The 18,004-nt window shown below is 32.4% G+C and overlaps 1 protein-coding gene across 4 annotated transcripts; it reads right to left on the reverse strand.

Moving 5' to 3' along the window:
- Positions 1–987: 987 nt before the first annotated feature.
- On the reverse strand, positions 988–16,541 carry LOC148605589 (uncharacterized). 4 transcript variants are annotated; one of them, XM_088550299.1, is made up of 7 exons: positions 16,384–16,527; positions 16,164–16,294; positions 13,295–13,475; positions 6,987–7,961; positions 4,616–4,792; positions 3,770–4,207; positions 988–3,420 (listed from the first exon to the last, which is right to left on the reverse strand). In XM_088550299.1, exons 3-7 carry the CDS (start codon positions 13,377–13,379, stop codon positions 2,111–2,113), a joined length of 2,985 nt encoding a protein of 994 aa, XP_088406425.1. In that variant the 5' UTR covers positions 13,380–13,475; positions 16,164–16,294; positions 16,384–16,527; the 3' UTR covers positions 988–2,110. The 4 variants fall into 4 exon arrangements, with proteins under 4 accessions (XP_088406425.1, XP_088406422.1, XP_088406426.1 ...); XM_088550296.1 differs by lacking the exon at positions 16,164–16,294 and having other exon boundaries at positions 16,384–16,541; XM_088550300.1 differs by lacking the exons at positions 16,164–16,294; positions 16,384–16,527 and adding an exon at positions 15,513–15,740.
- Positions 16,542–18,004: the final 1,463 nt, after the last annotated feature.

Here is an 18,004-nt window from a genome sequence, read left to right on the forward strand (position 1 = left end):
ATTGCCCTTGAAATTCGAAAACTGATTTTTTGTTATTTTCTAAGACGTATGTATAACATAGAACTAGATAGATGTCACAGCGGTACGAGTTCGAGTCCCTAGGAGGGAACGACCAAAAATTTGTTTCGCAAATTTGACAGTTCTAACATCGTTGGGAATTTTTCAGACCCTTCTATGCTTACGTTGACTTCCTTGTATCAATTTGATCCGATGGAGCTGTGTAGCAAATACAGTCGTCAAATTCTGAGCTGTAAATTTCTGTTGAATGTTTGAATATCGTTGTTGTGTTTGTGTAAAATATTTATTTGTGCATTTTAATTTGTAAATAAATGGGCGTCGTGTCTGCTTCTCTGCTCAAATTTGTACACACACACTTACAAGTGGTTCTCAAGTTTCGAATCTTAATCAATTCAGGATATGGAATAGTTTTCAACCCAAATGTACCCATTGAATTGCATGTACAACATTCAGAAAACTTTGCTAAAAAGTAAAAGTGCAAAATGTCAACTTTATTTCTGCAGATAACCAAACCACAAGTCATTGGAGAAGCTTTATCATGTGTCAAAATATATCATAAATATGTCAAATAGGGAGAATTTGTTTTATGATAGTTTCATGTAGCTTTGTGTGTGACAATGAAGACGTTCCTTTAACATTAGAACTGTGTTTTTTTTTTTAAAGTAAGTTGGTCCTTATGATATATTGACTCAACCGTGTGAGGTCTGTTCCGTGAAGTAATCAAGGAACTTAAATACAATCAACTTTCAAACAATATTAACAGAAGAAAATATAATAATAATAATAACTCAAGCAATAATTTTCGAAAGAACTTACTGATTCATATTCGTTATCATTTGCAATCTGCTAAATCACTGAACCAAAACGAAAAGGGGTTTTGGAGGAAAAAATTCAGACATAATATATTAACTTGCATCTTATTTGTATTTCTCTAAAATAGTGATTTTGAAAATGCATATGGAATCAACACAGTTTTCAAAATAATTTATTTTTCCTTAGAATAACGAAAATATAAATCACATTTATTACATTTCAACAACATGAAAAGGCGTAGTACAGAGTAACCTGTCAAAACCGATCCCTAAATAACCGAAAACCTGTCTAAACCAGACCTATAAGGTTGTCGTGAATGCATTTTGAACCCGAGTAAACAGAACACCGTTCTTAACCAAAGAAGTTCTACACTCAAAAATGGGTTTGGTTTAGACAGGTTTCAATGACATATAGAGATCAGAACAGTTTGTTTCCATATATGAAAGTTGGAATATATGACGATGAAGTCGAAATTATGTAGCAAGATATCTCTATATGAAATCTTAAAATACAATATATAAAAATGTAGTGAAAAAGAAGAGGTACATTGTACCTATTTGACATTTTAGTACTCTTGTTGAAGTTGATTAATTCGGAGATAACTGCATTTCATTCGTATATCATTCAAATCCATAAAATAAAACTCCCAGTTGTCTCCGGTTGTCATTGTAACTAAAATAACCATCACTACACAATGCCGAAGTATATTGATCAGCAGCATTGTTTTACATGATTTTTTGTTGTTACTGTTTACACTAGCTTGACCAATCGGAATATCGAAAAACTTTTTATGGAAATGAAATTGGAATTACTGACTGTTCATTGAAATAATCATATTACCATTAACGAATAGTAAAGTATATAGTCTTATAAAGCTATGTTTATCATGTACCCTTTTCCTCCTTTTGTTTTAAAAGCCCCTATCCAAAGTTTTAAAGCTTATAGAAAGAAAAATAAAACTTGACAAGATATAGATGTGTATAAACTTAAATTACCATATAATTAAGTTTTAATATGTTTAGAGCGTCCGTTTAAAAGACTAATGTCATATCTAAAAATTCAGCGGATACTTAAAGCAGCAAAATTTGACACATTCATACTCAGAAGCAGCAACTTTTAAAATTCGAAAATAAGTATTATAAAAGCAACAATAAATGCTTACAGTCAATACAAATCCCAAAATGGTATATACCCTCTTAGTTTATGAAGAAAGCGTCGATAAACTGACTAGACATTTTTTATCAGTGATAGTCCTTAAATACATTAAATACATTATAATCTAATCTTCTTCTTCTTTTATTTTCGGAGAAATCTTCTCAACACCTTTCCATTTAAGTTTTTCAAGCTCCTCGGGATCGAAATAAGATAAAGGATCATCATAATCAATAAAATCATCATATTCCATCTCGAGGTTGTCAGAAGTGATACTTCTAGTTGGAGAGAGTGTTAATTTACTATTGGAACTATGAACACTTTTTGGAGTAGAATGTTTAGAAGATTGAGTTAACGAACTTTTAGGGCTTTCCCCATCTGGTTGAGGTAGACCCTTGTTTCTATCACCAAATCTACGTTTCTTATCAGACGAAACGGAAGTCGAGGACGGGAACTTTTTGTGGATTTCATTTAAAGATGTCGGTCGTGGTGGGCGTTTTGATGACGTAAATGACGTGGTTTTCTCGTTATTATCTGGTGAAGATTCATCTGAAGCCCCCGAAGCAGGGTTTCTCGTTTCTTCACTCTTAGCTAAAGTAACTAAAGGAATGTCTACAGTTTCTAAACACTTCTTTTCGCCGGGAACACTTGGTGGTTTTGCGTTTGTCGGCGTTAAAGTTTCCTGTGGATCTGGGCTTTTTACACTTGTAAACGCCTTTTCCTCAACCACTGGAGTATTATCAGAACCTGGAACTATTCGTTCCTCGATGTCTTTTTCAACTTTATCACCTTTACTACGCCGTCTCTTAATCAACAAATCATATTTAGTATCTGGTGAGGTTGGTGATTTAACTTTTATTTTGTCTTTAACAGATTTTTTTAATCTTGGCGAAGGATGAATTTTTGGAGATCTTGGTTTTTTATTCAGCAATGGGCTGGTATTAAATAAACTACCTTTATCACCTTCGTCGCCCTTCATTGTTTTTATTTTGGGACTAGGTAGTGGACTATACTGTTTTGGTATCAATTTAGGACTACATTCAACTGTTGCCTTAACTTTCACTCTCCGTTCATTGCTACGATTGCTTGATATGGATGAACCACGTGACACGCGCCCACTACTATTCTTTTTCTTCCCTGTCAATGGGCGTTCCATATCATAGTCAATTTCGACGCCACTCAAAGCGCTATGATGACTTGGGGTGCTGTGCATGCTGGTACTTTTTGCGATATGCGTTGGAGTTTCCTCATGAGCTGCCATTTTGTATTTATGTTTCTTACGATAACAGAATCTATGATAGATGGCCAAAGCAGACAAAATAATGATGATTGTCAGACATAGTGATATCCCTGCTATGGTAACTGTGCTCTCCCATATACTCGATTCAGTGTGTGATGTCATAGGAATAGTTCCGAATACAACAGAGGCATTTTCAACTAAAACAAAAATGTTAAAAAAAACTTGTAAATTAAGAGCGGAATCTATTACATTTATTGACGCGATATGGGTCTGTATGGCATCGTCTATACTATTCTAACTAGAAATATTAAAATTATCACGATGAAAATTATTTATCATTCTAATACTTATTTTTTTGCAAACATGATTTGAAATTCACGTAAGAGAGATATCAATTAGATCTTGAAAACACTAGTCATTTGATGAGAAGCATGTTTACGGATCTTTACAGAATTGTAACATCTTTTTCATAGTTATATTGTACATCAACTAATTAATTAGGAACATTGCTGGAACAATAATTGCCAGCTGATCCTTGTATATTACCTTTTTCGGTTTCATAAACTGCAATGAACCCATACGACTGAAGTTTTCGAGACAGAAAGTCGCTTGGATTTAGTGATAGTAATTTTCTATGGAAGAGAGGTGGCAGTGATGAATTATACCGTGTCATCATTTGTAAAAGAAGCTTATTTGATGAAGATTTCACTGCGGTCACTTTCATTCTACCGTAGCTCTGTGCTAACAAATCGTCTTTCGAGTTTGTACCATCTCGTACACGGAGCCACTGTTCATCGACAAGAATATTGAAGTAATCGAATTTGAGTTTGATAATATGTCCGACAGCGGCGTTGATTTTCCATTGAGAGAGACCCTTACACCTGCCCGTTCCGATGATTTCTCCACTTGTATTAGTCAGGGTACATCCACATGAACATGTACCATCTAGTTCCTGTCTAGTTAATCTTGTGTTTGGAATTACATCTGTAATATATGGAAAGTATATTCAAGAATTGTGACAGATTTTCCATGAAAATGGTCAAAACAAGCAAGCAAAGGGTTGTAGTTGAATTTGAATTCAAAACCTCAGATACATCGATTTTTAATGTTTATAAAGATAAATGTTTGTACATTGATAAGAACGAAGAAAATATCTTCTGTTTTCCCCATCTAAATCTATTGGCTTATTTTCCTTGTGATTGTGTTTTTATGCATCCAACGCTCTTGGGTTATGTTCCTTGTGACTGTGTTTTATTTATCAGTAAAAGAAATTGTCAATGCATGGGCTTATTTCAGCCTCTGCCACAAATAATTTGTGACCAACAGGGGTGTGGCTTTTACAAATTAAGAAACTTGCATTATCGTACACTAATACTAGATAAAGCTTATTACCTGGACATTCAGTATCACATAGCTTCCATTCTACTGGGAATCCCTTACAGAATCGTCCACCGTTGGCTGGTTCTGGATCAGTACAAGTCCTTCCACGACTCTGTTTTCCGACACCACATGACCTGCTACAACTGCTCCACGCAGACCAACCAGACCAATCACCATCTTTTGGAATAACTGATAAGAAATGGAATTATAACTAGAAATTTCAATAAAGAATAATTAATACGCTCACGACTGGAGCTAACTAGAAGGAAATTCGTAATATGATAATATGAAAAATCTACAAGATACCCAAAATGATGCTTCCGACATTTACTTCTTCGAGGTAATGACGGCACAAAGAATTTCATGGGATTAAATAGATTTCTTCGGGTTTCATCTGTCTCATAGTTAACTTCACTTAACTGGTCTCCTCAGAAACGATCTTTGATTATGATTATAAACAACAGTTTATGAAATTACATCTATGAACAGACTGAGCATAACCATAGAATTCAGAAAGTGACAAAAGTATATTTAATTCCATTACAGTAATACAGTTCTGCAGTGTCTATTTTTGATGCAATGAAACAAAATGAAGATTGGATTTGTCACAAAAGTATAGATCATCTTCATGCAGTAAATCCAAATGGGAAAAATAAACAACAATTGAATATCACCCTAGGGAAAGAAACATCAATTAACTTTTTATGTGACTAAGGACGAGGCTTTAGTTACATTCGTTGTATGCAGTCGCTCAAATAGAGCATGATATAAAACATGATATCAACACTCTGAAAACTCATTTTGTGTTATCTACATAGGCGCATGACAGTAATGCATTATGTGAAAACATGAAACTTCTTCAAATGAAAAACCAAAATCAGGTATTGATTTATAATCAATAGATCAGGTAGCATGCATCAAGCGGAACAGTAATTATACAACAACATGCAATAGCTAAATAATAATGAAAAAAAAAGATTACAACAGTGATCAAAAGCAAAATGTCGAACTTCCTTTTTTTGACGACGCCAACCTCTGCTTTTCTTTTATGATATATAGTTTGCTTTATCTGATCAACAGTGCCTCTCAGGTATCATTTTGACAACACAAACAACAGAACCTTTACAATAACAATATTTTCACTAGATATACAGGAATTTTAATACAAAGCGGAAACATGAGGGGTAAGGAGAAGTTCTATGGAAACCTGTACGACGTATAAGGTAATTTACAAGCATTTGTGAGAATTTATACTTACTCAAATATATAATTCATCCATTGATAAGTTAGAGGCAGCACAAATGTGGAGTAAAGAGGGTAAATTGTAATTAGAAATATAATTTACAATGGGGTTGCATCACATTTCTATTAACTGACTTGAAGTATTAACACAGACTCTACCATGGAAATCATATTTTTCTTTCCCAAACACTACTGTTAACATGACTGTAATTTAAAGCAACTTTGTACCAATCGGGCTAAAGTTTACAAAACAATAGGAAATGACCGTTTATCTCTTAATCTAATTGTCACAGAATACAAATTCTAAATCTAAAAGTCATTTCCCTTTGGGATCAATATCAATCTTGCACCGACAAAGAAAATATTGACTTGTAACGTTGACTTTGTAACCTGCTACAGATTATAACAAAGACATCCAATAAGTGCCATATTTGTCAGCAACAATTATCATTTGGGTCATCAAAATCAACCAAAGTCGATGGAAGTCTCCATTTTATTACATTGTTACTTGACTTAATGGACAACGAGGAGCAGTAAGGGTCAAAAGTTGAATAAAAATGTTGAACACATACTTTTTGTCACAAGATGAAACACTAAAAAATATGAGAGCAACTATTTATAATCTATTGTTATTGAAAACCACAATATGTCTCTTTGAAAATGAAGTAAACTTATTTACAACCAGGATTTAAGCTTTGGAGAGATTTGTAAAATTAATTATGATTTACAAATCACAGGGAGGGAACACATAAACGTAGAAAGACAATGATATAATATCTTCTGATGCCAATTATTCAATCTGATATTAATATGAAATAGGAGAAAAGTTTGGGCGATTATACTGATGCTAAAAGACATTTTGTCCGATATATCCTTTTTAAATCAACCCGAATCTCGCAGCAATAATTCTAAGAAATATTTCTAAATCCAGAATAATGTTTACCGTAAAGAAAGATTAAGAAGTGTTTTCCGATAGCACACAGTCTTATAAATATGAAAGACCATTTGAAAAAAAAAGGAAAAGTTTATCATGAAATCAACACTCTGTCATTAATATTATTTTCTATGTTTCGTGAGTACTTTGTATCGATATATTTATAAGTGCTTCCAATTATCTATAGTTTGACCATAGCAAGTTTACCTGTATTAGGATGAGCGGAGATACAAACGTCATCCTGCTCTGTTACAGAACCATCCTTTGCCTTATTTACATATACAAAGCAATATCCAATAGCAGTTAGATCAAATATGTTACATGGAAACAAAACAGATGATTGGTTTGTCAATGCTGGTCTTTCTGTGACGTATATCCGGTCAAGTGGTACCGCGGGGGAACCTGTGAGTGTACGACGCAGGAAGTACATTCTTATTTGATCATTATTTCCTGGGCATGTTGGTTGAACATATTTAACCGTCAGATGACCACCACATGGGAAAACACTTGTAGAATAAATACTAATACGGTAGGAAGAACTCCATCGTACGTCAACTACGTTTGAATGTGCAATGACCTCTGATACGTTATAAGTATTCCGTAGTACGGCGATGTAGCGTCCAGCAGCATCAATGAATTCACAGGGGAAGATAACTTTACCTGTTTGGTTATTTATCTCATCAAATGATTTTGTATCTTTAATTTCGAAAACAACGTTTGGTATTTTTTCTGTTGGTTGTACAATTTTCATATCTTTTGTATATTCCAGCTCTAGATAAAATCTATGACGTTTTACGGGAGATTTACACGTTGCATCTGACGTATACCATAATGGCAACTGTTTCGTTTGGGCTAAATGTCTCAGTGGTAGCAGTAATTGAAATTTAGGCCATTCTACCTTAAAAGATGTCGTATTGAGTAGCGGTCCACCAACGTACATATGCAGTTCGACAATATAATCTGCTGCATGCTCTATTTCACCACAAGATATCTTGACATGACCAGCTGATTTTCCTGCTTCAAGAGATCGAGTTGCGATCTCATGTTTTAAACTTCCCGAAGTTGCTAGTAGACGGACATAAGCGTTCGGTAGTGAAACTGACTGAGGAGTTGAATAGTTTATGTGAAGATCACCGGAAAAAGCTGTATAAACTTTTGGGACCTTTAAAATGTAGGAACCATCTGAAATGCATAAAATAATAAATTCTTAAGATTTTGTATGAAATGTGCCTCTATACATATATCTAGATTTTATATAACAGTAGAAACAAAGTTTTTGAACACCTCAGTCGTTGACAACTTATAATTTGGTAGAAAAGAATCAATAAGATGTTTACATATAACCACCAGCTCTTAAAGGCACACTGTCATGTGAGAGGAAAGTAAATTTCCTTAAAAAGCAGTAGTAACAATAAATCTAATTTAAAGTACATGAGTTTAAATGCCAACCTCTTTTTGATATATTTTTTAATAAATATGAAGCATATTGATAATCTTGTGCGGTCGAGTCACAAAAGGCCAACGTACCACCTAATGGTCAAATGTAACGAGGATAGTTATATTCATTCAATGAGGAAATCATAAGCTGTTTTAACAGATAGAAGCCTTAATATTTTTAGTAGTTGTATGGTAGGTGAGCACTTTTATTACTGAAGTTGAATAAGAAAGAAATGGACCTAGTCAAGTAAATATTACTTGTAATATTTAACAGGAAATGTCTACAAAGAATTGTCTAAAATAATTTAATTTACCTAAGTTAATCTTTGAATAATTCATGGCTAGACTTTCTTAAAATTTGACTTCCCGTACACAAGGTTTGATTTGGTTGGCACTGTTTGAACTACATGTACGCACTGAACTTAAATTTAGTGAAAATATGTTTTAGTTTGAATCAACAATAACTTTAGAATACATGCCTAAAGAGGAGAATTTTAAAGAAATGGGTTGGTAATCCTTGTTTCACATGACATGTAATTTTAAATTAAAATATGAAGATGAATATATATATATATATATATATATATATATATATATATATATATATATATATATATATATATATATATATATATATATATACGTCTCAGAATGTGACGACTCTATTTGCTACACTGCTCCATCGAGTCCCGCGGAGGGAACGACCAAAAATTTGCTTCGCAAATTTGACAGTTCTAACATCGTTGGGAATTTTTCAGACCCTTCTATAAGTTTAAGTTATCTTCCATGTATCCATTTGATCCGATGGAGCAGTGTAGCGAATAGAGTCGTCACATTCTGAGACGTTGTATAATATTGATTTGTTGTGACATGCATCATTAATTTGATCCTCTATCCTACATTAAAACACCTAGATGAACTGTCCCGTACTACCATACATCGTATACTAAGTTACTGCCCTAGATTAATCCTACGAGGAGGAATGACCCGGCCAGCGAAAGCTATATTTTTTATATAGCCTAGCTGGCCGAGTGGTCTAGGGCGCTGGACTTGGTGCAGGCGGTGTTGCCATAGATGTCACAGCGGTACGAGTTCGAGTCCCGCGGACGGAACGACCAAAAATTTGCTTCGCAAATTTGACAGTTCTAACATCGTTGGGAATTTTTCAGACCCTTCTATAAGTTTACGTTATCTTCCCTGTATCAATTTGATCCGATGGAGCAGTGTAGCGGATAGAGTCGTCACATTCTGAGACGTTGTATATATATGTATATATATATCCACCGATAATTTCTGTCGTGTGCAATACAAAGAATGTAGAATTAATATTTCGAAAGTGGATTAGTTGATATACAAATGTTACCTTTATAAATGCTCAGAAATTACCAAAGTAACTTTCAGTTAATATGATTCCCAAAATTTTATACTTTTTACTTGAATATGTAGAAATTATTGTGTCTAGGGTTTACTTCATCTTTGAGGTGTATCAAAAAACTGTTCGTTATTATTATCTATATAATTTGTCTCTCATTTACTAATAGTCAATTACCATAAACTCTAGCTGTGGGTGTTGTACATTAGTGGTAGTTATTTCTAAAATGCACTCAATAATTGAAGGATTTTAAATCACAAAGTTGTTTTTAAAATAAATAAATTGAACCGTCACCATCAAATGTATCATAATTCCTGAAGTGATAAATCATAAAATTATCGCTGAACTGGTAGCAAAGTTCACAAACCAATTAAATGATAAAAGCATTATAACAACAAGACGTGTCAATAGAGTAATTACCGACAGCATGTCCATCTCTTAACGTGCATAATATTTTATACCTTACACAAAGACTGTACCCTCATTATAGACTGTTATTAACGTGTCAATATTTGTACCAAAAAATCAGTTAACCTGTCTACATCTGTTAAAATAATAGTTCCGGATGTTTCTTATTTAAAGATACAACTTCAATTTAGAATAGTAATTTTTATATTAACGTATTCTGTATGATATTTAAAACGCAGAGGTTGTAACTTCATTGTAAATCTCGAATAAAAATAAAAAATAATGATAAATGTGTGTGAGGTCAAATCGTTTATTTTTGATCGCACGGTTTAGAATTAAAATTTCATTCGAAGTGCTGAATTCTAACCCTTTTCACCTGTCCTATTTTGCATAAAAAGCGAGGCAGATTGTATCGGAGTATTAACAGGACAAAAGGAAATTAAATATAAGGACAAGGTTAAACGGATCAATATATAACTATTAATGTTACTAGAAATCTTTATATTGCAGTTTATATTGATCAATTATAATAATTAATAACAAACTTTCTTAAACTCGATCTCATTGTTTGAACATTTCTAGAAAAAAGGACAAGTAGGGGACCAAAAGCACCTCTAAATGTACCTCGCACTTTACTACAAGGATATGCCAACTGGGTGATCTTATTACTAAATGTCAAGGATGTTCATCAATGTTTCAACCATTCAACAATAAATTAGCTTACTTTATTCCTTATATACATATGTGTATTTTAAGTATTCAGTTTTAGATAAGCTTGCTCGGTAGACCACCTTACATTTAAAATTATTTTTACTTAAAGGTATACGGATGTGATTTGGTCTAATTGCTTCGTCGGATAGGCAAATTCAGACCTGAGGGCCAAGGTTTAATTAGTCAGTTTTGATACATCATCATCATGCACTTAATGCCTATACATAAAAGTATGAAGAAAGTGAAGTAAATCAAGATGCCAATTAGATACGCACTGCATAAAAATAGACATAAGAAATATAATACTTTTTTCAGATTTAAGCATCTGACTCCATGACGCAATAGTTATTAGTTGTAACAAGAGTATTGTTCATACTAAATGACTTCATACATGCATATTGATTTCCATTTCATAAACCACCGAAAAAGGTACGTCATTTAAATAAAAAAGTGGCAACTATGTAATATACTCTTTTGGAAAAGGTTTCATACACCTTTAGTGAATAAAGAAATACGTCAAAAAATGTACGGAGTTGAACTGCTAACACAGTAGGTATCAATCTATTTTTGAAAAGAAAAACAAATGCATGACATAACTAAGCAAAAACCAGTATAAACACTTTGGTCTGGAAACACAACACGTTTTTATCAAATCACGCTTCAATGATACTTAACATTTTTTAATATAGCAATTATAGAAGTGGAAAAAATGGCCCGAACTCTAACCAGTCAATCCATTGGTAAATGGCCCGAACTCTAACCAGTCAATCCATTGGTAAACAGGTACAAGAATAAAAACGACCTTCAAGTCATTTAACTAGATCTGTTATAAGTCAAACTTAAAAAGTAGACTTTCTAAAACAGAAATGTTTTGTCAGAAATATCTTGCCAGTAAAGACAGCTTGAACTAGTTTTATATAAATCTTTAAAATTTCCTTTTTTCCAAAAGAAACTTCTTATTACGGACTGGTGATTATATTGCAAGTGTCTTGTTATTCAGTTTGTAAAACACAATGTTTAAGCCCACACCCTTTCTTTTCTATCAAGTCAAGATGCACATAAGTGTTTAATTCTTATTTGATTTTTGCAGAGAAAAAACACCAAACGTTATAAGCTGACAGTGTATTGACAAAGAATACTGTAATTGACATTATGTGAATAATTCTAACATAAACACGACAAGTATTCTGTCAATAATAGTTAAAACATTCTCATCTTTTGAACAGTACAAATGTTAGTTTTCTAACGACCAAGTAAAGACCTTAAACACCATTCAAAGGCAGTTAAACTTGATTGTTAAATCTGAGAGATAGTGATAAGTCAATATTTGAATTGGCATACAATGCCATTAAATAGAGATTACACAATGTGACGGCAGTTCCCTATCTAAAATTGTGCTTGACAAATCAAAGGAAATTCGACTGTATACAAACAATTCTTTCAACAAAATATGGTCTTTCTTAAATTTAACTCTGTAGACAAAATGTTTTGTATCTTAGTCTTACTTTTGTTAAAGGTGTTTCTGATAAGAGACAAATATTCAACATTCAATCACAATACCAGCATGTACTCATACGACGAACGTATTATATAAATCTGAGTACAATAACTCTGAAGAATACTAGAATGATCTGGCCTTATCTGACCTGACTGGCGTTTTTGTATAAGACAAAATGTTCAAGTAAACACATTCGTTGTAATTAATGACCATTGAAACAAAACTGTTATTTTCAAACTTGCAATATGAAAATTTCATTAAAATGTTATAATTGGTAAGTAAACAAATTTCTGTTAACTTCTTGAATTTAATTCTGCATATCAACATATTTACCACACGTTTTATTTTAAGACAGTCCATTTAATGAATCATTTATCTCACATAACATGCAAAGGAAACCTTTTAATGGAGCCAGTGAATAAATCACTTAACTCATTTAAAACACACGCTCTTTAAACTATGTTGGTCTCAAGATTGGGGAAATGCTCAGTCACACTTGATTTAGTGTTTGTTTGCTTGTGACAATTCAAATTGCATGACGCCGGTACTTTGATTGAACGAAGCAGAATGGTCTTTACAAACTAAGTTAAGTCTTAAAGAAACGTATTCCAACTTGTATCCACATTGACGTAAAAATCTGATTTGAGATCAACACTTAATTGTTTTTTTATGATGATGTATTTTAGAAAACTGAAAGAACCGAGCTTCGAGCTCTTTTTAATCTTATTTTATGCTTCACAATCATTAGTATTAAACCTGACCTTAAAAAGCATTTTTTTTAAATTTCAGCTTTATATAAGTGCATTTGAAATAGAAAGATACATCATTCATATATTTATACACGGAGCTATTGGACATTCCCCATTGTCAGAACCTGATAGTGAGTGGAAGTTCCTTAGATAAAGATATAAATAAAACATCATCCTAAGAAACAAAGCCTATAATCAAATGCATACAAACATTTGTAGGGTTAAAATCACCATAAGTAGTAGAAAGAAGTTTTATCAGATATGCTGGCAACAGGTTTTAATGATTTACAAGGTATGCAGGTTATTTCAACATTTGTGTAATGACTGTAACTGAACTTACCTGGTGCAGACGGTTTCACTGACGAGGCGAGCATGATGCATACTAATACTTTTAAAATCCATCTGGAACAAAGACAAATCTTCATCTTCACTGTCCATGTGTATTGCAACTTAGATCCATGTCAATAAACAGTGGTGCTTAGTTCCATAGAATTCCACATCTAGTTATTTCGTACACAATACTGTAATAAACAATAAAGTTTTGACTGTATTATTATATAATATAACCTGTATATATATGCACCTTTCAATACTCCTCTTTTATGGACAAATATATGTATAACCATATCAACATTCACTCAAAATTTAAGTACACTTTAAATTATAAATCCTTGGTTAGATAAAGAATGAAATAAATCTTTACTTTAAGGTAGTAAGCTCGCAGTTGACAGCACACGATTTGAATTAGTCACTATATTGAGTTACAACATTACGGTGAATAACCAATGAACCACTTCGGCAGCTGTACTTCGCGTCATTCTTTGTCGATTTCATTCAGGTGGACTGAATTGGTATTTTACCTGTTGAAAAGACGACGTTACCCACCACATCTGACACCATATTAAAATATAATAGACAAATTACTATCTTGTCATTTCATAACCAAAATGACAATGTCTTCTATATTTCCTTATCAGAATACATATTTTAAAAATCGATTTCGAAGCTTTAAACTTCTAGACGACATGAAAGGATATCTAGTTGTCGTTTTTCATTTTTTTACCTGTAAGTTTGAAAGGTTAATCAACGTTATTTTTAGCGTCTTTCATCTTTTCATTGAATAATTTATTATTACGGACAAAGAAACTGATTACATAGACTGATAAAGATCTCCCGAGTGAATGTTACAGTCTCATACGTATAATCAAGATAAAGTGTACTTTTCTTTTTTTGTAAGTGAGTCCCCGTGTCTGTAATTTGAATTAGTATGATATAGTATAATATACTGCATCTATACAAATTAAACAAATTGTTTCAAAATTTGCATTGTTAAATATTCACAAGTATTGATTTTACTTGAACATATAATAAAAAATGGTTTATTTGTTTGAATTTGAAAGTATGACATCTGTTAGATCTTCGTGAAAAATACTGAAAACTACACGACAATGCTATAATTCGTGTGACAAACATGTTGACAGTTTGTACTCTTATTTGACGAAGATATTGAATTTCTATTGTATTATTATTAATAATCTGTCAAATACTTTGTTGAGGTGATATGTTTTTTATTCAAATACTTTGTCAAAGTATTTAAATTGTTTCAGAAAATTAGCACTGAATATGAAGTTAAAAATAATAGAATATCTGTTATACTAATGTAAAAATATGGTCAGATTAGTATTTAATGACCTAAAGTAGTTATTTTAGTTATTAATTAATGTACAAAGCGCAGTACAAATAATTAAAAAAAACTTTGATACACGTATTACAGTTGAAGTCATCAAGAGACGTTGTTTGGATTTAAAACAAATTTTCATACAATAATAAGATTTGTACACGATCCTAATTTGAGCTAGCTTAAAGAGCTGGAATATAAAGAAACGATTATTTCACAGGGTAAAATGGACCAAAAATCAATAAAATATTATATTAAATTTGAGAAAAAAAATAATAAAGCAACATAAAGAAAAAAGAAACAAAACTTTCTTTGATTGTGAGGAATCAAATAAAATCGCATTCCTTTCATCAATAACGGTTTTTGAGTTAATTATCTACTACCTGCCAGTTTTGAGACGTTGACAAGACACGTATCGATCATTTGAATAATTAACTATTTGTTCCGATCTCATTTCTCGACTTTTACTATAATCAATAGAAGGATTTCGAGTCCAAATTATTGTTTTAAATTAATTGTCACATTGTATTATTCAAGTACTTGTAAAGGTAGTTTGCGGAATTAAGATACCGGTAAAAAAACCCATCCAAATACCGACCATTAATATCAAAGAGACAGTACACTACTTTATATCAACGAGAACATTTTGCATTTATAGGTCTGTAAAAATATTGAAAAATGAAAAATATATTCTTAACAATGTTTTCCCTTAAACGCTTATTTATTCTACAAAGGATTGCCAACTCAACAATTGAAGAGTTTCATTATAAGCAGCCCAAAAATTAGTAATAAGGCCATATATACAATGGTTGTTTCCTACCTGAAAGGAGCTGTTAACCTGTTAGTCTCATGCATGATCAATACACAATTAAGAATTTACCATTTTCTGACAATGTCATTAACACGAATACGCATGTCCGCTATCGTGATGACCATAATATTAATTCCGTGACTGCAAAAGTCTTAATGAAATCAATGTCAAGATTAAATCCTTCCAAAAGAGGATAAGATATGGTTTTTTAATACCCCGACCTCCAATAAACTCCATCAAATGTGCTATAGACTTGAAATTGTGTTTGTTTTTAAGGCAAACTTTTAAATAAATTGCATTTCTACTTTTAATACAGCAATTTACCTATAGAGAATGATGCAAAAATTTGCACACATTAATCATCGCATGGAATACCATTGCATCAAAGAGAAAAATATAATGGTTTATACCCAAACGGTTCAATTGTGCATCAAATAAGCACTACTTTAGAAATTTGTGAATTCACAATGTGAAACGGTAAACAACTACACAATTCCTGAATATCAAAGCACATATGTTTATCGCTATTTCGTTTAAAACCCCTTTGATCTTGCTATTCGATAATTTTCAATCTCACGCCAGTCGAGTGAGAATAAAATTATCGCTAGCGTGACAACGTAGGAATATTTGACGACCCAAATAACCATCTGTTTGTTTACTGCGTATGAAATAATGGCTAATTTGTGACACAATGGAAAATGATTAAATACAGTAACTTACCCGATTAGAATGAATAAATCCCAAGATTATTTAACAAAACTTTAAAACCAGATCGTCATAGTTAACCGATTTTTGTTTCAAAAAATGTGTATCACAGTTGCACAACATACGTGACGTCACCTAGCACGTCGCTAAAAATAGTCACGAAAGGAAATTTTGCAGTGCTTATGAAACTTACATATTTAGGTCAAGAAAACTGAAAATAAAAGAGAACTAATACCTTACAATTCAGCAAAACAGCGATAAACAGATTATTAGATATGTTTTCAACTCGCGGGAGTTTCTCATGCTCATCTCTTCTCGCGGCAAAGGCGCTCGACAAGATCAGCATGAAAAACTCCCTCTCGTTGAAAAATATTAAATAATGTAATAGTATCACACTTATCTCATCTTTATATAATCATTATGACGCGCTTCAACTATCTAAGATAAGATGTAATGTATACATATCTAAACTTTTCTACTCGATATTTTGGGTTTCTATTGTACAACATCTCGTTTGAATACTTCAATACATCTCCACATCAGTAAAGGTATAACAAAATTCCCACAACTATATAAGTAGAATGTTAACTAACACATAACGACTTGGCAGAAAACAAAAATTGGGTTTTTAAACTTTATTCAACCTGATTGAATATCAGTTTCGGTCACAATCTTGAACTTGCCAGACAATAATTCAACAAATTGATTTCATTGAAAAACTATCAAAAACATATCTGTGTATACTGAATTATAATATTGTATAATTGCGAAAATTTTATAATTTTCCTTAAAAAAAACCAAATAATTTAAATGTTTAGTGTCAGAAATTTGATGAAATGGTTAGGAGAAATAGCCACAGAATCTGAAACAATCTTATATTGTCTTTCTTCCTTGATGAAATGATAGTGTTCTGATATAACGTAAGTACACGTAACTAAGTCTTTTATTTAACGTAAGAATACGTACTCACCATCACGTGTTATGTTACTGTCATGACGTAAGTCTTTTGACTTAATATAAAAACACGCACTCACCATGATGTGTTCTGTCATTGCAACCTTTGTAGCCGTGAGACTGATTTGCTCACATCCAGCCAATGTTTCGCGGAGGAATTTCATTTCACTTTTATACCAGTAGTCTCTTACAGAAATGAAACATTTTGTTTGTTTGCTGAGTAATAATGCTAATAGAATTAATTTATAGATTTATTGTTCACTTATGTAACTTGTCTATTTGAAGTAAACTTCTTGAAATTTGAAATGTTCTTACATGTATAACCAACAACCTCTCAATGAGGACGATATTTTTGAATATGGGCGCTTAAACAACAGACCTGTACGAAGACGTGCATTTTACATGTGTTAGTCTCCAAAGTGTCGAGGATTAGTAATTTAGTGTCTATTTATTACATAACAATCTTACCTCTTTGACATCTATGGTTTGAATGATACTTATCAATCGTTTAGTATCATTAGAATACGAAGTAGTGTGCATTTAGGCCGTATGTTGGTACATTTAAAGTTTCTAGAGTTGCAACTGGTTGATTAAATTGAATGTTTTTGTTAAGGCTTTAGTATACCCATTTTGCAAAATTACTAAAAGTTAGGTTTTAAAATAGTTCTTGATAGTTTTATCTGAATTATCTTTTTTCTATACGCGACCTTCTCGAAATACGACATCGGCACCGTGTATAGTATCGACCATTTGGAATTGTTGTCGTTTCTCTCTGTCGTATATTGTAGTCCCACACAGCTATTGTGATATTAAAAATATCGATAACCACCAATGACGACATTATGCAATTTTTACGTTACTAATGCACAGAATGGCGTGCTGATGCACAGAGTGACGTTCAA

This window comes from Perna viridis, chromosome 10 (genome assembly GCF_037379345.1).
Source record: "Perna viridis isolate PV_CMFRI_1.1 ecotype Kerala chromosome 10, ASM3737934v1, whole genome shotgun sequence".
NCBI classification, from domain to species: Eukaryota; Metazoa; Mollusca; class Bivalvia; order Mytilida; family Mytilidae; genus Perna; species Perna viridis.

Coding starts and splice junctions, on each gene's coding strand:
- LOC148605589 (XM_088550296.1), bottom strand. CDS start 13,379: ATGAAGATTTGTCTTTGTTCCAGATGGATTTTAAAAGTATTAGTATGC. Junction 7,962..13,294: donor AGTGAAACCGTCTGCACCAG/GTAAGTTCAGTT, acceptor TATGCATTTCAG/ATGGTTCCTACATTTTAAAG. Junction 4,793..6,986: donor CTCCGCTCATCCTAATACAG/GTAAACTTGCTA, acceptor ATTTCTTATCAG/TTATTCCAAAAGATGGTGAT.